Genomic DNA, 23789 nt, shown 5'->3' with positions numbered 1-23789 from the left:
CTTCCCCGCTGGGCGCTTTAATCACTCCTGATACAGCCTCCTTCTCAGTTGCCACCTTGAATTTGAACAGCACTTATCTCAAATTCATTGCGTGTCCCTCTGTCTGCCCTAGCTGCCTGCCTCTGAAGATTTTTCATTATAGAAGATTTGGAATCGGGGATGTGCAACACGGTGGCAAAAATTTTAATGAAGCCGGGTTTTATCACTGAATCCGAAGAAACGATCCAAATTCTCCTGGTGTCGAGTAGTGTGACGACAGCCACAGTTTCTATCAAATGAGGTCAGCGTTTCTCAAGCCGCTGTGTGCGTACCATGAGAGCAGTGCATTGAAATCTACTGGTAGCCATGTTTTGTAGTAGAAGCCACATTACTGCTGTTAAAGCCACACCGTGTAAAATTGTACCCAGTAAATAATATTGAAACACAAGCATTTATTTTATGACAGATATTTTCATAATTGAAAAACACCTCATAAATGCAAAAACAAACATGAGCCTTTACTGTGAGCAGCTCAGCTCTGCTAAGACATGACTGTAACTTTACCAGGAGTGGGTACGTCTCCAGCTCGTCTCCATGGAGATGTGACTAAAGTCAGCAGAATATGAGATTTAAACAGGCTAGGTTCTCATCCAAATCCATTATTTGATCACCCACTGCAGAAATAGCATTTTCTGTGTCAAGCTGACCATTGGGAGCACGTTTTGTGTTGATGGCAACAGTGTAGTCCAAAATGTTACGCAGTGTGCCTTTAAGTAGCATCAAAGTTCAGCCCAGACGTATTTGAGTTTTTGTTAGTTCTGGTTTAGCCATATCAAATTTACCGGTAGACACAACTCAACTACACTGTATGTGAAAATCTCTATAGGATGGAATGTTTCTGGATGCTTCATCTATTTTCTAGAGACAATCACATGCATTAGAGCAGTGGTTCCCAAAGTGGGGGTCGCGAGATAATTTTGAGATGATGTTATTTATATTTCTTCATAAACTACCATAAATTCAAATTACATTACAAGGGGGTCCCAAGGTGTTGGTTGGGTGATTTTGGGGGCCTGAAAAGTTTGTGAACCCCTTCATTAGAGAACATGTTTACTGAGGTTTTAACTTCTTAACAAACCCATGGACACATGATATGGGAGAATATGACGCCTAAATAATGTAGAGTTTGTGATTTGCTCATTGAGACCGTAAAAATTGCCTTTTCAAATCAGTTGCAATTGCCCCCCCTTTTTTTGTGCATAATTTCACGCATTCTTTCCTTTTTGACCCTGACATTTCAGTAGTTTGCTAGCTTAGCCCTGATTTAAGCTCGCTTTGCTCCTCGCCGTGCTTGGAAATCCAAATATTTTCCGAGGCGGTAGGGAAAAATATATATATTTTTTTGGTGTGTTTTGTTTTTTCCCCGCTAACATGCTCTGAACATTTCGCCGTTAAAGTTATGTGCGCGGTTTGATGCGAGAGGAAGCGCTTTTCATGTTTATGGATTTTAAAGCAAGGACAATAAACCATATGCTCCTCGCTCTAAGGATAAAAATCGAGTTGGAAGTAACGCTGATGGAACAAACAACACATCATAAGGAATATGTCTGCCGAAGTTAGGGAGTCATCACTGGAGAAATTGTAGCATCTGTTCTGGGCTAGGGATTTGTAAAAACTGCAAGTCTGTGCTGAGAATGGTTCTCCCCCCCCCACCCTTACTCTGAGGATGCTTTGATGGAACATGGCTGCGTTGCTCATTTGCTCCTATTAGACTCAAATGACTTCGGTCTAAGTTTGCAGCGGCGGGCGAGAGCGGCTAAATGAATCTGAATCTGCAGTTCTCTCTCCGCGCAGCCAATGAACTATACGCCTTGATAATGAAAGAAAGGCAGAGAAATGGAATTAGTGCGGGTGACCGTATGTGCTTTGAATAGAATTGCATAGACCGGTAGTGCTGCTCGGTCACAATGCCATATTGTTGCTTTGCTTGTGTGGTGTTTTTTTTTGGCATGTTTGCATATTGTGTGACTTGCCTTTGTGACATGTTGTTGAGCATGCAAATGCAAAAAAATGAAAAGGCAACCCCGATGTTTACTTGCAAGTGTGCGGTTCCAGCCCTGGACACAAACAATGAAGCGGAGCTGCGCTATATATCGCCAAATTACAGGAGGACCAGCACCGGAGACATGGGTTACATTACCGTAATGTTAGGTGACGCAATATCAATATCACCAGAAGCCCTACACTGTATATCACTGGGGTCCTCTGACTGATTTATCTATTTATTTGCTAACAGTATTGTTTTCATCATCATTTACCTTTTTACCTTTTTACCTTTTTTTTCATCTTGTTTTGATCCTGATTTAGTATTTTTGTTCTGACCCAACATCGCAGATTTTTCTCTCTCATTGCGCAACGTTTTTTTTTAAATCCTACATATTGTTTGTTTAGCAATTTTCTGAATCTCAATCCAATCTTGTCACTCTGCCTGTCCAAAGTCTGGATGAATGGACAGGATTGTGCCAGGAAGGGCATCAGCTGTAATGCATGTATTATGTAAAAATAAGAACGACATACATTTTGAGCTAAACCGTTGGAAGAGAAAGCAAATAGGCAGATGGTGCTATACTTTATGCAAATTAGCCATCTTGTTCATCCTTATACGAGTGATGCAATATTGTATGTGATATTACAGGGCAGGTTTTACATAATTTAAGAACCATTAGCACGAGAATATGAACTGCTAAACTCATACACTAATCCCATGCATTTCAGAACATGTATGCGCTTCTAATTCTAAACTGTGTCAGCAAGTTTGATGCATGATGAATCCTCATGAAGACGGCTCTTTTCTTTTGAAAAGTCCAGCATTTGCCATTCGCTAGTTGTGAATCCATTAAAATTGCCTTTTGATTTGACTGCTTGATTGATGTGAAAATCTTGTTGAACAGTGCCCTATCTGGCATGGCGCTTCTTGACTGTAACAAAAACAACAGGTGAAGACTGGACACTGCTTTATTGAGTCTGTTCAGTTTCTTCTACTTGCGCAGGGTGGCGGAGTACTCCTACGGCAACCAGAAGAAGTCCAGCAAAAAGAAAAAGCTGAGCAAGAACGACATCCGGCTGGTGCCCCGCGACGTGGAGGAGACGGACAAGATGAATGTGGTGAGTTGCTCCTCTCTCACCTCCTCGCTCAACTACTTCGACTACCACCAGCAGAGCCTGCCGCTGGGCTGCAGGCGCTCCGAGAGCACCTTCCTAAACGTGGAGAACCAGAATTCGCGCAACGCCGCCCCCAACCACGGCTACCAGCATCCCTTCCCCGGACAGGGCCACCAGCAGCCAGACCTCATCATCAACGGCATGCCCCTGCCAGAGGTGAGACACAAGCCGCTTACATTGGTCTGTCACTGCTTTGGGCTGCACAAACATGGCAGTAGTTGGAGTTCAAAGATCAACAACCCAATTTGTATTGCTGACTTGCCAGGTTGGATATCTTGGAGCAATAACAAGAAAACTATATTTGCTACCATATACCTTTTTTTTTAACTTTCAAATCGTCATCGGTACTGGTTTGTTTAAAGTAGTGGATATTTGGCCTTTCACCACGAAGACTGTGTCAAGCACTGGAATTATAGGCAGCAGGTTGGGCGGGTTTATTGATTCAGATCTTGTGAAGACGAAACGTCCACTACAATAACAAAAACATAGTACCAATGACGCCTTAAAAAAACAACAACTCCTCTACACTACAACTTCTGCTGAACGTCTTAGAGCATCCCTAAACACGGCCAGCAATTCAACAAAGTGCATAAGTTCAGTAGATCCAAAGCAATACAAATTGGGTAGCTCCCTTCCTTAGCAACCGCAACCCCATCCTCCTCTCACAACTTAGCCGTGCCCCTGTGAGCGCATAGTCAAATGTCTCTGTTTTATTGATGTCGCAGCTAAGCCATTCAAAACGCCATGCGTGACAATTTGTGCGCAGAATCCCTCCAAGTCATTTTAAGGTGGCCCGACACTGAATCTGACCTGTGACTGAGCGAGCACTTTGCCAAGCACAAATCTGGAGGCCTGACAAAGTGGATTATTCAGCTTCACTTACTCCGCCTGGGATTTTCTTTTTTTTCTTTCTACTTTTTTATATTGCTTACTGTAGCCAAAAGAGAACGACTACAGCGGGCATCTTTGCACCTGGCAGATGTATTGACTGGGCTAATCAGTTGTTGCTACGGCGCCATTTAAGGGGCTAGCGTGAAGAGTAATCATTGCTTTATTTGTACACTTGGGTGTGTGCTTTTGTTGTTGTTGTTGTTGTTGTTTTTTTATTGCATGGCGCACCAGCCAAGCCATTGAATCACTTTGACATCCCCTGCATGGCTTCAGTAGAGTGCCTTTGCCTGCCTATTCAAGCTGACGGAGTGTATGTGCACGGCAGCTGATCTTTAGTCTATAGATTTCCGTACGTATAAACTGCTCGATGGATTCCTAAGACACCCTCTCTCTCTTTCTCTCTTGCCTTTCCCTGACCCACTTCCCCATTCTCTAAGCAAGTATTAAAGCGTTTTGTGTTTTGCTTTGTGTACATGTACATATAAATCTGTTGCTCACGCGATGGACGGATACCTCAGGAACACGATGTTATTGATGACGCCAATCTCCGCTTGACATTCGGTTAGACGAAGAAGACGGTCGGGCGAATGGGGTTAGGATGGGGGGGGGGGGGGGGGGGGGGGGGTAGGACGAGATGGTCTTAAGGCAAGAAACACAAGATGGATATTGACGAATTGACTGGGCGATCCGGAGAGATACAGGCACCCGAGGATCGCGCGGGGTCAATGAGACCTACTTACAGGAATGCTGATTTACTGGGGCTGTCTGCGCTGGCTCCGATGTTCTTTGAGTGGGAGAGCGTGTGTGTGAATACAACGCAGGTGGAATGGAATGAAAAATGTTGCAGGGAGGAGGGCTGGCAGGGTGGGGGCTGCTTAGATTGTCCTGTGGTTTTATCCGGTCAGTGGAGGCGCTGGTAGTGATGGGATTTGTGCAGAATCCTTGGGATCCGTTTATTCCAAAAGAGGCGTTCGTAATGGTGACTTTGTTGAGATGTTGCTTGCTTCGCTTTGACTGCTGGCCAAACCAAACACCGAAATGACATTACCTCCTCTGTAATGCTTTATTTTGATTAGCCACTGCGAAAACTGCATTGTTGGTGTCTAGCTGATCATTAAGCGCATGTTTGTTGTCACTGTATGTTTGTTTTAAGTGCTTGAATGCTCATGTGGCAAAGCAATGTATTACCTAAAAGGTGACGCAGTATGGTTTTAAGAAGTCTCTCTGTCAGACGGGATTTGTTCTTTTTTTTCCCAAATGAGTCAGTTTGAATCGTTCATGTTAAAGGGAGAGGTGCGAAGGGAAGGATTAGGTCATCCTGTGGTTTTATCCGGTCGGCGGCTGCAGAGGTGAAGTGAGAGAGAATGGAGCTAGTGCATGCAGTGACCCGTATGCTGTGATTGTGTTTTGCCGGTGGGGGAGCACAGTGCAGGTTGCCACCAGTCGCTCCACGGCCAAAAAAAAATGAATGGCACTAGCAGAGATCATCCTCTCTCATGGTTGATGCGCACTTCTGCAGATAGACTGTGATTTCAAAGTGAAGACCATCCAATGTTAGAGGATTCATATCATGCTTTGTAATCATCAGTATTCAGAAGACTGGCTTTTCCTATGTGAAGCGGTTCAGTTCTCAAGTTACAGTTTGTAGATGGTAGACAGGTTTTTCATTATACCATATACAAACATCACTAAACACGTCTGCTGATACACGGTTTACCGACCAGAACCACCATTGTATTGAAAGAAGCTTTTGCTCCCAAAATCAAATATTGGCCGAGTGATTAATTATGTTTTTGTTGAGAATTTTGGCAATCATAGAGTTATATAAATGCCATTCATAATGTCGATATGGGCTGTAAAACCAGCTTGCATAATGTGTTTGAAATTATGTAACTTAGATATGATTTGATAACACTTAAGCTATACTTTGCAGTCTGCGTTTTGTCACTTTGCTGCAATTTACAAGCCGTTAAACGCCCGTGCCCTCTGAAATTGACGACGATTTAAGATCATTTCAGACTGCTAAAATCTATCCACTAAATCCTCTCGCCCCAGCAAATAAGCCGGGCCTTTTATTAGTTTGCGCTAATGAAAAAGTGTGCGGGGAGACAACCCTGGCGGGAGATTGATCTGAATGATTCCATATGCAGGTCTCGGCGCGGTGTTGATGGAGCTGTCCGGGGCCAGATCCTCCGATAAGAGAGAGGAAGAGAGACTCGAAGCCAGGTGTCCGCGTTTCCCCGTTTTCACAGCGCCTCCCGATTGGCCCGATAGCAGCGGGGGGACCGTTTAGCATGCAGCGCCTGTCCCCGCCCGCCTTGCACATGATGTCGACAAACATCTCTTTGACCTGCCTTTTGCGTTTATAGGCCTGGACTGAGAACAGAGGCGAGCGTGTGCACATGAGAAGTGGCAATGAAACGCGAGTGAAGAGACTATCAATCCAGCACAATGTAGGGTTGTCACAAACAGACATTTTAGTTTGTTGATTATTGACGCTGCAGTTTTACAGTTGAACGACTGATATGGATAGATATTTCTCTTCATTTCTTCACTTCGAATGTATTTGAATGGGACAATGCATATTAATGAACGGACAAGCAGTGCTGTAAATATACTGGCTTCAGCTCAGAGCTCATTTCCACCCGCAATCATACACATACATGAGTATGACAAAACATGTACCACAGGACAGTACAATACAAAATGTACACAGACAGTACAACATACAAAAAACATTGCTAAAATACACACATACCACATACTCATGGTAAAATGATCATATGAACGCCTCCTAGTGGTCTCAATTTTGCCGACCAAGAAGCCATTCTTTAAGTTGTCTGTTAAATGAGATATAGGTTCTTTATTCCACTCTCTAACCACTGCTGAATTCATGTATCACTGGCTACGTTCCCAGTCAAAGTCATCTTTATTAATGTTTGGAATTGTATTTTTTTTGGGGGGGGGGAATTTCCCCAAAACACTCAAGCTTACGCAGTTTACTCAGAGCCTAAAAATGTGTGATATCTGGTATTAATGATTAACCCCCAAAACGGGGTCAAATTCAACCCGTGCTTTAACGCAGTAATTGCGTGTGCTATTTATAGCACAAACGAACATCAGTGAAATCAGCGATAATTGCTTGGCTTAAATCAACCGGCTCGGGCTTGAAACCACTTGACTCCTTGGCAGGACACAAGTAGCTCCTCTGTTGTGATTGCTAAAGCCACTTTTTGCCCCTGCTTCCAAAATTGCTAAAGGCTGTCTCGTAATTACCCATACATCAGGTGTTTTACTCAATAGAGGGTTTCTCCTTTTGACCACCGGGGGCACAATTGCGTTTGTTTACTCTGCAAAAACACACACTCGCTAAAAAAAACGTCTGTGAGGTTAGATTTGGGCTCGCGAATGTGGAAGGATGTTAGCTTGTGTCTATTTGTGTGATTTATGTTCCTGATCAGTGCACACTTGCCTTTTTTTTCGCCTTTTTTTTGTGCTTTACACCGGCTTCCTGCCTGTGTCGCAGCAGCTGTAGCTTTTCCTGCCCCAGACAAAAGCCGACTGGCACAAATGCATTCACAAACACAGCAGACTTGGGCGAGATAACAGTGACGGGCCTCCCCAAAGACCCCTCTTACCTGCAACCGCATTGTGTGCATTGTATTTTCCCCGGAGAGAATGTGTAGTTGTTTACAGATATATATATATATGTGGGCCATAGAGTGCCTCTCTCGACATCTCTCTGTCCATTGTTTTGAAAAGCATCAGCTGCGAGTTGTTTGTTAGCGCTGCCTGTACTAGCACTAATACGAGCACTCACTGGAGAATAGAGCTGTCTTCCATGGCTTAATTATAGTGAATCACTTGGTAGGGAGACAATTATACAGTAAAGGAATGGCCCGTGGCTAGAAAGTGTTTTTTGAATTTGTAATGCACGCAAAGGCTCCTCTCACCTGTGATTCCCGATAATGAGCGCGCAGGAAAAATAAGATATCTAACCGGATCGATTAGGCATGTTCAAGGTGGAAATTACAACTCTTTTTTTTTTTTTTTACCCCCTTTTTAAATGCTGCTAATGACACCGAAAATGGTGATGAATTAGTCAGAAAGAGGCACTTGGGTGGTGGCACTACACAGTATATTAGTATGCAGTGCGCTTTTGCCTCTCACGTTCAATTCAACTGATAATCAATGCGGCCGTCTTCAAATGCACTGCACTCTTTTGTTTGGATCTAATGCTGCTACACAGGTGGATTGGTGCTTGTGATCTGAGCGACTCTGGGCTTTAGGCAGGGAAATAAGAAGGTTCCCATGCTCAGGGCCGGGCACAAGATCGTGAAAGGGACAAAGGGAATCAAGACTCTCAATGTATGTTTCTGAGGATTTCAACCCAGCAAGATCCTTTCTAAGAAGTCCCCCCAGAAGCACTACATGACGTTCATTTACTAATTACTGTCGCTACACAGGTACCACTGAAAGATTCCCTGATACCTCTGATTACGAACCGGGGGGAAATTGCGAAGCGCATGTACATTCCCTGCCTTTGTTCTGCTCCCACTGTCAATCAAAGGCGTCTAAACGAGGATGAAAATTAAAACCAAGCGCGACGCCGGAGCGGTTGTCTGTTGTCTTGTGTGGAAGAGAGGCAGACGTGATGATACTTACGCCGTGGGGAGAGACAGAGAGTTAGAGAGAGAGAGTTAGAGAGACGGCAGAGTGGTTATCTCCGCACATCACCGCAATACGCATGGGAGCGGCGGAACGTGTCATATTGGGGCATGCAAAGTAGATGTCGTGCTGTCCGCCAACCACGCATCTGCTGAGAAAGTGCCAATCTCGGCGTCGCAGGCAAACGCCGAGACGCAAGCGCGCATGGAGCGGTGTGCGACGGCATGACACTCGCGTGTGTGAAATATGGACAGCGACACCGTCATTTGCATCCTCATGAAAGGAAATGATTCGGAGGAGAAGCGGGTTTTTGATGGCGGCTGGAATTTTGATTTTCGAAAGATGCAGGCGGTTGTCCTTTTAGTTGTGCTCGAGTCATTTTAAAAGCCACTTTGCGGAGTGTTCCAGGTTACATGTCGCCGTTTTTAAAGTATTCTAAAACTCTGACACTGATGATGCTACTTTTGGCTACCTGTAGGCAAAAGCATAGCAGCGCAATCTCCACAGAGACGAGCTGGTGATGTCCTGCTCCCAGGAGACTGCCAAGCCTGATCCGAGCAGATGTGAAAATAAAGCAAAGAAGCATGTTTTTTGGACCACAAAAAAATCATTAAGTAGCCGAAGCTAGCAAAGTACTTGTATGTTAAGTTTAATTATATATACAGTATATATGAAAAGATTATAAGTAAATCTTTTACCTTGGCAATGAAAGTGATGACCTACAGGTGGCTTTTCTATACAGTTCAAAAAGTGTAGCCTCAGTTTAAAAAGATTGTCATTCAAGTGTCAAAAGGCTCTATGAGTCTTGAATTGCTGATCGTTAAATTAAATTCAATAACTTAGATTCAGCTCAAGCCACTTTTGTTTGCAACGGCGTCTTTTCATGACTCCTCAAGGTTATTAGATACAACTTAATTTTGTACTTCTCTTGCACACTTTTAACCCTGCACTATTTGAACTACAGTACAAGTACAGTTTCAAAGAGCTTTTAATTTGACTTGCAACAAAGCAACCCATGGAAAATGAACATTTCACAGTCGGAGACTACAGCGCCAGGGCTTGTTTTGATTTATGCACTACATCGTATCTGTTTGGGTGATGATGTCTGGCGTGTGCGATGCATTCTCTCAAGTCTCCTCTCGTTTTCGAGGCAATCGACGAAGCCGGCGTTTCATCTCCGAAGGCTTTAGATGTTGATTGAGTGGCAGATAGACCTGTTAATTATTAAGAGAAGGAGACTTGCCGTTGGAGTCTTTGAAAAGAGGCGCCGCTTTTCAAGTACAACGCAGTAAGAAAAGAAAAAAATGAATCAAAATGGAGATAGAAAATGCTCGACAGTGGTGTACTCTCTCGGTTTGGGGTTGGCTGAGGAAAGTATAATATGTTTGAAGCGATTTGTGCTTCTCTTATACAAATACTATAGCTCACAGCACCCTTTGTAAGTGTTTTATTTCCATTTCTCCATAGGTCTCAAAGTTTACTTGTACATCGTTCGGGATAGTGCCTAGGCGAGTTTGCTTTGTGACGGGCCAATGGTCTTCCTCACCAAAAGTCATGGGGCCAAGTCTCCCAATTTGAATCCATAAAACCCAACTTTCTCAGAATCTAAAACCTAATGTAGTTTCATCATATTCGACCTAACTCTGGGTTATGGGGGGAATTTTGAAAGGAATTGACAGCATTTTCTAGTACTTAATCAAACACGTAGTTGATATTTGATGCGCTTAAAGCAGTACTAAGTAACTTGTTTACATTAATAAATAATTCGTAGTCCCTCTGGGGGGTGTTATTGGGATGATTGGGTGGGTCTTTCATCTCCCCCTGGTGTCTCTGGCCAGAAAACCACCCTTGCAACCTTCCTGCACCGGGTCGGAGAGCCCCAATACGCACTAATGGAATCATGAAGAATCTCTCTCTGATACTATATTAGAAGAAGAAGCTAACATGCTAGTGGGCAAAGCTAACTGCGGGCTAGCGCCACTTAAACAGTATTTACAGCCAAGTTTGGGTGAAAAAAATTCTCTCCATTGTGTAATTTGGTGTACAATATCCCTCTCTCCTTTTGTCTTTTCTGTCAGCGTAGTATTTACTCTCACTGACAATAAATGAGTAAAAAAAACAAAAACGCAACATGCTACAACACCTGCAGTGGCGCTTATGGCCTCTAGGGTAGGGACAAGAATTGCCTACAACTGCTTTAATAGGCTTTCGCAAAATCATCTTGCCACTGGGTCCGACCTTGCCTACCCCTGCTGTTGAAAGACTGTGCCTTCAGTATAAATTTATCTCGATTTTGAAGCAGCAGACTTAGATGTTGTTTGTGTTACCGTGGCAGCAAAGCTCTAATTTGCACCTTGAAAGTTGTGAAACATGCTCATGAACTAATCTCTGTAATAATGTTGTGTTAACAGTGTGGAATGTACTCCCTCTTTAGGTGTCTGTGAACAAGAGTATATACATATTGCAATTTGGATGTGGTTGGGCTTTGGCAAAACACTTCTCACAGGTTCCCTAATGCTGGAAGGGCAAGCGGGGTCGAAACCTGCTGAATTATTGCGAGAGATTAAGTATTTTATGAAATATCGAGCCACTTTCTGCCCGTTTAAACCCATTTCTTTGAGTGTGGGGTATATAGCAACCTGTCACTTCAGTTATTTGGTCCCCCCGCCGCCCTCCACTTTAGAACCCACCAGTCAAACCAGCAGAATGACAGAGTCTGACTTCAGCATGTCATCCACGCTCCTCGCTCTCAACCCTATACCCTCCACCACCGAAAATAATCCTGCAGACGAAACGCAACAGCCCAGAAAAACAAGTGCAGACAGAAGGAGGGAGCAAAAAAAAAAGAGGGAGAGAAGGTGCCTATTTATAGAATGGCAATGATTTTTCTTCCACCTGTATTGCTCTGGCCTCAAATGTGTTATTTCTCGCTGTTAGAAGGTGGCGTTAGGATGGGAAGAAGATGCCATGGCACAGAGCATATCTGGGAGCAAGGCCAGGGTAATATCTTTTCTATTGTTAGTGCAAAAAGTCTGGTTCCTCTTACAATATGAAAGAGCAATAAAACGTACTGTATATTCTTACTCTTTCTTTGCTTTTTGAGTCATGTTCTTTTCAATATGTTTGTAACTTAATTAGACTGTGGAAGCGAAACTTGCCCCAGTCGAACTGATGTCACAGTGAGTATGAGAAGATCTTAACTGCAGTGTAGTATTTCCGAGATTGATCGACTGCTGTAAGGAAACATATACTACAGTTTCATTTAGAGATGCACTGATCCAGATTTTTTGCTTCCTATACGATACCGCTACTGGGTTTAATAAGAAGAGACTTTCTCTGAGTAAAAAAGGTCCTGTATTCTCCATCTTGTTTCATGATATTTATTGTTATCTATCCATGTTATCTATTATATCTATTAAACTAATGGAAAAGCATGGTAACACTTTATTTTACACTACCCCGATACATTGTACCTGCCACACTTAGTACAATGTAATGTAGCAATGTGTAATAACATGTACCATGTGTTACATACACATTGGAATAATATGTATTTGTAGTTTGGAGATACATAATGTAATAAGCCATAAGACCCTAACTCTAACCCTCACCTTAAGCCCTAAGAGTTGTATGTCTTATTACATTATGTACCTCCAAAGTACAAATACACATTATTCCATTGTGTATGTACTGCATAGTACAAGTTCTTACACATTGTTGTTGAGCAGATTACATTATACTAAATTTAGTTTGGTACAATGTATCAAGGTGTAAAATAGAGTAAAAACATTACACATGGATAACTGGACTTTTCTACACTAAATATCCTTGGTATGTGACAGGCTATTTAGGTTACACATCAACAACTCATAAAGTGATCTGATCATTACGACTTAAAAAATAGGTTATTCTTTAACAGCATTTTGTAAACTAAAATACAAACACTTCGTCGCTCCAGCAGTGGCTGATTTTATTTTATTTGGTTACTTAAGGTATTTCTATCACAGTTTCTGAACCAGCCATGATAAGTTGTCGCTAGCAATAGCATGCTGTTGCTAGCGACATCAAAGTTCTGTGCTTTTCAAAATGACATACAGCATTGTCCATATTCATTCATTTCATTTCATTTTATTTATTCTTTTTTCAAGGCAATGCAACCTAAAATAAAGCAACAATCCAACAAAAAACAAACAAACAATACATTCCATATTCAGGGAGATTTAGTCGGTGAACGTTGCAGCATCGGATCAGTGCATCCCTAGTTTCATGCAATTAAATGACAAGAAAAAAGAGCAGCCCACCATGGGAGAAACCCTCGTGTTCTGTGGCGCTGCAGGGCCGGGGTCAAGCTACAGTGTGGGACAACATTTTCATTTCATCAGTCCCTTTTTTTTTTACTCTATTCAGATTTTACTATATTTTAACACGAAAATCCCACTGACTATACTAACGCAATTAACTTGGATATACTTTTACATCTTTAATTGCCTGTAAAAAATATATATGACCAGGAGCAGAGATGAAATATCCATTGAACTATTTTTCAACTGCTAAATCATTCAGTCCATTAATGGCCTTATCCGGGCTGCAATTTGCGTCTCCAAACTCCAAGGCGGTGTAATGGCGCCGGGACTGGTCGTGATGCCTGCTTTGCTAAATGAGACAGGACTCAATGGAGTGAGGGGAGAGAGACACAGTGATGATGTTTGTGGCTGGGCTAAGGGACATCATTACGCACCTTGTTAAGCCCTGCGAGCAATGCCGCGTGGATGTAATTACCCATTTAAATGAGTTTCCTGCAGACCTGCTTTTTCCCCCCTCTCTATTTCCCAAATTAAAATGTGACAAAAAATACATGTTTGTGGAACTTTGTGGGACCAAAACATGTCATAATATTTTTTCAAGTTTTCCACTCTGAAATTAAGAACGAGTAAACACTTGGTGGTGTTAATTTCATTACTATTTGTCCACACGCAGGATTCATTTTTGTTTTCACTATCTGATATTTATCTGTGTGTGACTGACACAGGAGAGATGTGAGCATGATGTGCTGTACCGAAAGCAAATTCCACCAACCCTGTTGTGTGGCCATTAATAAATGATTCTGATTCTGATGCTAATGCTGTCATCAGTCGCAAACAAAAGCTTGATGTATTTGGTCCTACAGTATATCATCATTAATTTACCATCATTTAAAGTTCCCATACCCAATTTTGCCCCCCATATTCAAATTGAAAAACAGAAACTAGTCAAGTTTTAGTTGTGCTATTTTAGTTTTAGTTGTACTCGAACTCCATGGTAACTTTCCAAATGCATTTCTAACATCCTAATTCTTCAGGTTTAAGACTGTTTCACAACTTTCAGTGAGCAAAGTCATTGGTTTTTAGCATTACTGCTACAGGGTTTAAAAATGATTAAAACACACTGCATGTGTGTGAACACAATATAAAAATGGCCACTGCCCTTTATATATTTGGCTCCCCAGAATATATCAAAAATTGTCATAATAATTGACCATAACTCATTGAAATCAATATAACATTAAGGTAAGCATGGAACGTAAAATGAAACGCATTCTTCAATCTAATTTTCTGATTTAGTTTTTTGATAATAACAAGTAAATGCCTCGATTTATTCTTTTCATTCAAGCTCTCTGCTTTTTTCCTTTGGCTGTGCTGATGATGTCCGGCGTTCTCATTCTGTGTGGTCCTTGGATGTACTTGTAAACACAGCCTCCTTTGTGCCTTTAAAATTGTTGCAAATGTCAGTGCAGCATGACTTACAGAAGAATAAAATAATGTGAAGTTTTATATACAAGTCTGGGAAGACGCTGCGACAAGGCGCCAGGAGATTCAAAACAAACCTCACCTTTCATTTTACAGATTGCGCTGCCGATGTTTGAATATGCCTGCAGTTATTTTAATATAGCATAGGAAAGGTCAGCTGGCATATCTGAAAACACAAAATGGAGGACTTGTTATGGCTGGGAGTGGAATCTATTTGCTCATAAAGGCTCGGTGCTGTCATATCTGCTGTAAGTCAGGAACGATGTGTCCCTGCAAGCGAGAATGAGATGATTTAAGTCCATACATCGGCACGTACAAAGTGTTATCAGAAACGTTCTTAAAAGTATGTTGTGTTTTTTAGTTATCAAGTCTTAAGTACTATGTTTAAACAATGATCTGTGTGTGCTTACCACCGCATTGAATAGATGAGTAACTTCTCAAATGATCCTCAGCCTCATTCCAAACAAGTTGCCCTTGTGTGCAAATGTCCTAACTGTTTTCAAAAGCAGTAAACTTTGAGGAGGAAATCTTGGCTCGGCATTGTCGCTCGTCGCACTACAGGTTCACAGACTTGTTGCCCCATTGTCCCCTCTGTTCCCAGGCCCGTGAGTGACGGGGGGAATGCACGGTGGGGGAAGGGTTCTCTGTTCTACATAACAATACCCATGCTCCTGTGAATGGAAACTTTTCTGAGCTCCGACCGACACCGGGGAAGAATGACCTTTTGCGAGTGTGTCCTGTTTTCTGCCTAAGACAAAAAAAAGGAGGCAGAAGGATGTTAGTTAGCATTTCCTCCATCCCCACATCACATTAAATGTCAACTTCTGCATGCATAATTGGGCGATAGGAAGAAGGCAACTCGGGAGCGAACCAATTTGCTGCTGGCTAGACGGATACCGGGGCTTTAGCTGCTCGCTGCATTGCAGATGTGCTGGCCCTCTGCTCTCGCTGGAGTAATTGCAGAGGTCGCAGCCAAAAAATGTCCTCAAGTAAGAACGTGCATGCTACAAGGAAAAGTACTTTACAGCGTGGTAAAAGGGTGGAAATGGTATGGTCTAAAAGTGTAATAGTACCGTACACTGGCTTGTTTAAAGTGCCAGTATTCGTGAGCAAAGATGGTCGGAAAAAAATCCACTTAAATACTTCGTTACATGACACCTCTAGTTCATTCCTCAAATATGAAAAAGAAAGCAGCAAAATGCATTCACTTCCTTGTCATTCGGGTTTCGCTTCTACGTTATCGCGCTGTAAAGAAAAGTGCGGTCCTAATAATCCTTGTATCGGTTAAAATTGATCATCTACTACAAAAACAATCCAAGTAATGCCAACTATTCAACCCTCTCTGCTTTGAAGCCAAAACAATCATCAGCAAACACTGTCGTCAAGTAAGCACGCTGTTGCTTCGCAAACATTTCCACAGCGAAAAGAGTTCGACGTACAAGTACCCACGCGCCACGACTCAACTTGTCTGCACCTGGCTTTAATTATACCATTGCCGAGCGCTTAATTCACATGGAAATCAAAGAATTGCCCCATTGTTGAATGTTTACCTATTTTTAAGTGCGACAGGGATGAATCTGCGGAGAGACAATGGGCAGTGAAAGTCATTGTGCTAACAAACAATCAGCGCATTGTACCTTTGTTTCTTTCCTTTGCTCTAACTCCGTAGCCAGCTTTGCCTTCTCCTCTCCTTTATGCCTCTGAATAAACCTGGATTTGCGGTGAGAGCGGGAGCAGGGAGCGCGTATAGGATGTAGCAGTTGTAGCTAGAGGGAGCAGCGGGGTAGTGATTGTGCATTGTTCATCCGCACAACAGTGGCAGAGCATGTAATGGGGAGTAGCATTTGCGCCCGGCCGACCTAATGGGCTATGACGGAGTATAGGGCTCCTGGAAGATCCTCCTCGCCCCTGTGCAGACAGTCTACTACACAGAGCGAAATGCACAGCGCATTAATGTGGGGAGAGAATGGCCACGGATGGTGTAAAACGAGCTGTGATTTTAACAGAGATTCCACGAGTCAACATTGTAACTTGTGTCAAAATATTATTCACGTCATCGTCCCTAAAGCCTTTCACTTGCTTCTAAATGAACTGCGACGTGCGTGTCCAGCCACTAGGGGGCAGCTTAAATTTAAAAAAAAGGAAAGAATTCCACACGTGTCCAGCAGAGGGCACTGACATAATAAGAGATCAGGATATAAACAGCATATTATAGCCACGTGGTAAATGGTCAGCCTGCACCGGGGCGGCTGTGGCTACAATAGTAACTTACCGCCATCACAAACATGTAACAGAGGCTGATAAAGCACAATAAGTGTAAGCTGTTTGTTATTCCAGGCCACAGTCCTTTACAATATATGCGGCTGCGCAATATAGGCTCTTCAGTGGATCATTTTGATGTCTGAAAGCACCGCCCGATGAAGTTGCAACATAGCGCTGCACTTCTGGCTCTTCTTTCTTTTACTTGCAACCTTCCCCTCACCCCGGTTCACCCACTTTTATTATCCTCACTCCCACAGCCATTGTCCCCCTGTCTGCGGTGACGGTGGGACCCCTAATGTGTTTAATGCGATGCTATTTTTTCCTCCAGAGCTCTGCGCAGTCAGTCTGATTCATCCTGACACAAATCAGATAGGCCCCGCCGATGTGGCCCTTGATGACATTAGACTCCCGAAACGCCGCGCGCACATACGGAAATAAATAAAGAAATAAAAGAAATGTTCACGGGGAGAGAATACGCTGATGTCAGGTGTAGGGGATTTACTGTTAGGAGCCGTCTCATTTTTCTATCAAAGGCTGTTTTGCATTTTGATTATCCGCTTCTCCTCGCAAAGCAATTCAGGTTTGTTTCCTCGGGATTAGGGCTTTTTTAGAAAGGGCCTAGGCGTATTATTTACCCTCTGTATCTTCTTTCCAGGGAGGCGGTATGCAGTTTCTTTCTTGATTTTTGTTCTCGAGCGATAGCAGGTCAAGTCGGGAAGACAAGAATGTGAGCCAGGCGGTAGATTAGAAGCCTCTTGCGCGGGGAGGTTGAAAACACGGCTAATGATAATAGTTATGATTGCCTTGCTGGGGGATTGGTAACAGCTTTTGCCCGCCTCTGTCCTCTGTGGTGTGACACTACAAAACAACGCCCCCATATGCCCACCAAACCCTGTGTCTAGCAGCGGAGCGCGGTGGGAGGAGGATAGTTCTTTTTTTTTTTTTTGCTTTCATGTCATGTCCAGCGGTGACATACCCCAATAAAGTGGACCCAATTATCGAATGAGAAGCACTTGGCCTGTGTCAGACTGCTTAGAGAATACTAACTTCACAGCGACGCTGAATGAGACCAGTTCTTATTGGATTTGTCTTATAGTCGGCTGGAGTCGTCAGCAGCCCTAGGTGTCTCTTGATTCTTGCCCTGAATTGCACACTTCCATCTAGCCGCCAGGTAGAAGCTATAACTCATTTCATTCAGACAATTCACCTCAAATATAGAGCTGATTTAAACTTTATCTTAGCGTCGCTGCGGTGTGGCTGAGCCTTGCAATGCGCCAATAACGTTCACCTGTTGCTCCAAGATGTGCTGTGGCTCTGGTTTGGCTGGGGGTCCGCTGTCCTACGTGATCTCCTATCTCCTAAAGTGGTATCTCACGCTAGCCACTTGCATCCTAATGGTTAAAAAGGCTCTTTTATGTTAAAGGTTATTTTCTGGATTATAATAGTCCAGTGGCATTGTGGTAATGACTTAATTTTAACGTAGTAATAAGAAACATCCATCCCCTTCCATAGCACTCGGTTACATATGATGTAGCATAGTGAAATAATTGAGCATGTAACATGTCCAGAGCTACATGTGGTATTTAAAGCAGTACTAAGTAACTCATGCCCCTGGAGGCCATAAGCGCCACTGCAGATGTCGTAGCAAGTTGTTTTTTTTACTCATTAATTGTCCATGAGAGTAAACACTACGCTGACAGAAAAGACAGAGGGAGAGAGGGATATTGCACATCCAGTTACACAATGGAGATTTTTTTTTTCATTCAAACAGGGCTGTAAACACTGTTTAGATGGCGCTCGCCCACGTTAGCTTTGCCCGTTTGCCCGTTAGCTTCGTCTTTGTGATTCTATTAGTGTGTTTTGGTGACTCCGACCCGGAGTCAACACAACACAGTCAACACAGTACGTTGCATTACATTAAGCAATTAATTTTCCATCAAATTGTCTTAAAACAAATACTTAAGATCATTTGGTGACATATTGTCCTGCCAATAGAAGTTTCAGCAATATAAGGTTTTTAGTTATGTCTTTGATTCCATTTTCCGATACTGCATCTATCTATTCTACAGGACAATAGGAAAGCTAACCTAACAACATTCACTATAATTGCTTGTTTTTATATTGAGGAAACAAAGGGGCCAGTTTGAAGCGTGTATTTCCCATAATTGTATCTTCTACAAAGATGTTCACATCCTACAACACGGAAACAACATTATAAAGTGACTTTTTGTTTGAATAATTTAATCGCTACACTCTGATTCTTGTTTTTGCCTGAGAGAAAAGCCGACATGACAAGTGGTGTTGTGGCTGTGGGGGAGGACATCGCAGGACAACATGGGAGCCATGTTCTGACTTGTGATTTGTACACTACACAGTAATGATTATTTTTGCCGCTAATCTGCAGATTTGGCCGTGTTTTGTGGCGGAAACAGCATCGGGAGGGCGGGGGGGGGGGGGGGGGGGGGGGTGGGTGGGTTGGGACAGCGTGGCCTTACCCTGGCTGAGAGGCTTGTCTGTGGCTAAGCCGGTTGGCAGCGATGGCAGGTATACACAGTGAAAGCGGAAGCCATTTTGAACACGGTCGCAGTGGGTCAACATGAAGGGAGCGAGCCGGCCACGAGCTGTTTGGTCAAGGTGTGGCACGGTTTGGTATTAAGCTGGGCTATTCTTTTTCTTTCTGTGTCAGAGCATTTCTAATTATAGTTCCACATTTGCCATTGTCGGCGCTCATAACAAGCCATTTGCCAGGGTGCACGAGCCACTGCAGAAGGCTGACTTTTGGTTTAATTTGGAGGACTAGCTGTAATCCAGTCTTAAATCCCTAATGCTGACCCCCCCCCCCTCGCCGTTCTCCCACGAGCGCGCGATTACCCGAGTGTCTTTAAAAGGATAAGGGGCCTCTTATCACGGCTCCCCTCAACACTTGTTTGGGACGGCACATACAGGGGGGAAGTGGCACATCATTGTCACCCGGTGTCGGCCTGTCTCTTTATAAGTCAGACGGATTATGGTTACTGACAAATGAGATCAATGATAATCACAATGTATGCTCTTATTAAGCCCCCAGTCGCACAGGCATATGGGTGACAGCATATGCCTCTCCTCCCAGACCCAAGGGGTGCCTATAGCGAGTTGAGGCTGACTCACCACTCCCTATGTGCTACGGAGCGGTTGGTGGTATTTCTCTCACAAAAACAATGAGAGGATCTGTCACAGAAATGGTGAAGCACTGTATGCTGCGTATTTACCCACAGGAGCAATGCATTTGCGCAGCGTAACCATGGAGATGGTCCCATCAGCAGGGAAAACCAAGAAACCCTAATAAAACAATTGATCCTGGTGAGTCATAGAGGCTACCGTGCTACCATGCTACCATGCTAGCCACCCATACTGTACGTCAAACCAGTGACGCACCGATATCAAGTTGTTGGGGTTATATTTGCAAGAAAAGCTCCCTGCCATCAACCACCACCCTTAAATTGTGTTTTACTTTCACAGATCTTACAAATATTTTGGGAAACTACAAGGACTTTGCTTTCAAGTGAGGCATTTTACCGACCTAGAGGCTGTGAACAAAAACGCAACAAAACATTGACTAAAAAAAGTCAAGAAAATGTTCTGGAAAAGCAACAATAACACCATTTTAAAAAAGCAATTACAAAATAGTCAGGAAACATGACAAAAAAGTGTATAGAAAACCCAAAAAAACCCCAAAAAACGCAGATTGGAATAGATTTGGGATAATGCAGAACCGGTGAAAATGCGCTCGGTTAAGGCGGGGGTTAAGAGGCCCATAAAGGTAGTTTTCTTTGTTGAAGAGGCCTAGAAACACACGTTGTATTAACACACCTTACATTTAGCCTGCCTTCAATGCAAAACTATACAGCAGCCGCGTTATTGTGGCCCACTCATTGTCATTCAAGTGTGCCGCTGTCGCTTATGCGTCTTCATATTGCATAAGTATGCTGAGTGGCGCGGGGAATTATATTCGGCAGACAACCCAAGGCATCTGGCATATGTTATACAGTCATTATGCATCACGCCGCTGTGGACAAAGACAATGGCTGATGAGATGATGACTGGTTGATCCTATCTGTTTAAGGGCTGTTTGGATCACTCTCTGCTAATGAAGTGATGGAGGGGAGGAGGGTTGCGTCGGGTGCACAGGGCCCCACTGGTGTTGCAACAGGGAACGCAGGAAGTGCATGTGTTGCTCGTCGGCAAGCTATATTGGTGCATGTGAAGCAGGAGCGCGAGGGAGAATTCCTTGCGGGCTCTTAACAGGGAACTCTGAGCTCTCTTTCTTTGCCCAGGTGCAGTCTGGGAGTTCTCAGCAGGGCCTAGTCACGAGGGGGATGCACTGAAATAGAAGTAACTCATCGCAAGGGCACGCTTGTTTACCTCGCCTGGACATTTTTGACTCAGCTCATTAACCCGGTGCACCGGGGTGGAGCGGCAGCGTACAGTATCTCTGCAAGCCAGCGCCCGTCTCCCTGTGTCTCAATTAATAATGATAAGTTTGGCTAAGAGCGTTGCACTTGAGTTCATGAACGCTTGCAACAACAGAGTGGAAATAAACGGTGATAGCACCTCCAGTCGATTTGACACCGGTTTGCAAATACGCCCTGTAGCTTACGCCGGTAAACCAAATTATGAATCCATCTAAATCATGTTAGCTGGAAGTCATGGGCCGGCGGCATGGTGGCTAAGTGGCTAGCACTCTGATCTCACAGCAAAAATCTCCTGGGAAGTTTGCTTGCTGTTTAAGTGCTCTGGTTTACCCCAGAAACATGTCTGGGGTACTCCTGACGATGAACATGGCACAAGTTCTGGAAATAAGTCCCTTGGCGCCTGATAAGTTGCCCCAGCCGCAAGGAAGGGTGGGTTAAATGCAGACAAGTTTGGTTTTGTATTTAGAATATCCCCTGACGACATGCTTGCACGTTTCCTCTAGACTTGCCCCCTCCCTCTTTCTCCTCCTATTATCCATGCATGAGGCATCCACTCCAAATTGTTTAGCCTGACCTTTGCTACAGTAGCGCTAATTATTAGCATCACACGAACCCTGTAAGGCACAAGGCTCATTATGCCGGATTCATCTGCAGGGACATCGGTGTCATTCTTGCCTTGACTTGGAGGCACTGTGAGCTAACTGAAATGAGGTCAATTTAGGTAATGCAATAATAATTACTCACTGTAATTACAAGTGATAACATTGGAGAGAAATGTGTACAGTTAGCGGTATGTGCGCACTGAAGAAAAAAGAGAAAAATAATGGCCTAGGGGTTGAGCTGCCGCACATATGGCACGTTGCATGCCAAGTAAAAAAAGCAAAACAAAACATGAGTAAACAAAGTGTTGTCAAAAAATGAATTAATAAACATGTTTATTTTTATTTTTATCAATCATGTTCATCCTGATGTTCGCAATAACATTTCACGTCCTACATGTGCCAGTACAAACGCGACCTCAGTAAAAGGAGACTCGAATGACTCATGTAATTGGTGCAATCTAAGTCAGTGGAGTATCCATTGCATGTCACTACCTGTTTCCTTCCGTTAATTCACGGCTGCTAGTTGAAAGCGGCGTTTTTGAAAGGCATTGTGGGATTACCCGCTAATGTAAGGTACCGGGACCCCTTGTCGCTGCATCTCGTAAAGGCTTCGGCGACCAAAGGAAGGCGATATTTTTTCAAAGGCGCTCACATGAATGGAGGAGGGCAGCTGGAGTGGTCCTTTGGCTGGCGGGCAACCGGTGTAATGAGCCTAAGAGGGTTCCAATTATTCCACTTGCGTTCAAAAAGAAGACAGGGATGACTTCTCGATGCCACCTTTTCTTTTTTGAGATTTCACACAGTAACACTTCTGATGAGGGCATGGATTTCACACAGTAACACTTCTGATGAGGGCATGGATTCGAATTATGTTATAAGGAGGGTTTTGTGCCTGTTGAAGGCTTCACACATCTCCATGCTTTCTGGTATTGTTTTGTATCGTCTGTTGCGAGTGCAGAAGCTTCGAGGCTGATTCAGTTTCGTCTGATGGCACATTTAAAGTGGACATGTGTTATTGAGGTCTAAAAACATGTGGGTTCCTTTGTAGGACGTGAGAGACTGGGATGGCCTGGAGCGCCGTCTGCAGGCTGTAGTGGGAATGACTTGTTATATGAACCATTGAAAAGGAGCTTTCACTTTCACTTTCCGGTAACGGCATGCTAGAACACATACTTACATATGTGTTCCACCTATCACGCACAAGCAAAAACAAGCAAAGATCGGAAAAAAGAAATAACCGACTGAGATTTGGTTAGAAGCTTGATTTTTACATATGTCCCCTTTGGATGATTTCAGGTAATACAAGGTTGAAAGAAATAGGTCTCGCTTTAATAGAAGAATAAAGGTTTCTGCCAGGGTTTATGCTTCCCACATTGCCATTCCTTCACCCTATAGTATATAAATATATATATATATTTTTTTACAATAACACAACTCTCCTATGCACGCTCCATTAGCCTCTCAACGTCTATGTCACCTGAGAGGCTGAATATGTCCGCGGGCTTCAGTTTTTCTTGACGGCTGATCGGCAGCATATTTTCTTTTTTTCTTCTCCCTGCTGTAAATTGCCAGCGAGCATGTCGGGCACTTCGTCACTCGCCGCAGTGGCATTGCTTTCCGCCTCTGCCTAACCCTGTAAGTCATGTTTCAGGGAAATACAAAAGGGACTTGGAATTCATTCGATTGTGCACCGATTTTTCTCCTCTCTCTCCTCTCCCCCTTTCATTTAATCAATTCCCAGATTACACGTAAAACCGCATTAGTTGCCTGAGGGTAACTAAAGGGATTGCTACACTACGGGATATCAGACAGTATCAGAGTTAAGAAATAAGCGACAGGGGGGGAAAAAGCAAAACAAAGCCAAATAATATTATGTGAGAACTCTTCCAGTCGGCATCAGCGCAGATAACCATCCAGCCTGGAGATAT

General features: G+C 43.5%; 1 protein-coding gene across 7 annotated transcripts in view; it reads left to right on the top strand.

Moving 5' to 3' along the window:
• Positions 1 to 23789, top strand: part of pcdh19 (protocadherin 19) — a 75802-nt gene that overhangs the window by 4815 nt on the left and 47198 nt on the right. For 2 of the 7 annotated variants that reach the window (XM_079556329.1, XM_079556328.1), the window contains exon 2: positions 3012 to 3144. In XM_079556329.1, coding sequence (XP_079412455.1) covers positions 3012 to 3144 — 133 coding nt within the window. Of the gene's footprint in view, positions 1 to 3011; positions 3358 to 23789 lie in introns of all 7 variants that reach the window. The other 5 variants (XM_079556326.1, XM_079556327.1, XM_079556324.1 and 2 more) reach the window with 3 other exon arrangements.

This window comes from Gobius niger (assembly GCF_951799975.1).
Source record: "Gobius niger genome assembly, chromosome: 5".
In the NCBI taxonomy this organism is placed as follows: domain Eukaryota; kingdom Metazoa; phylum Chordata; class Actinopteri; order Gobiiformes; family Gobiidae; genus Gobius; species Gobius niger.
Note: the sequence above shows the minus strand (reverse complement) of the source record. Positions and strands in the feature narration are given on the sequence as shown.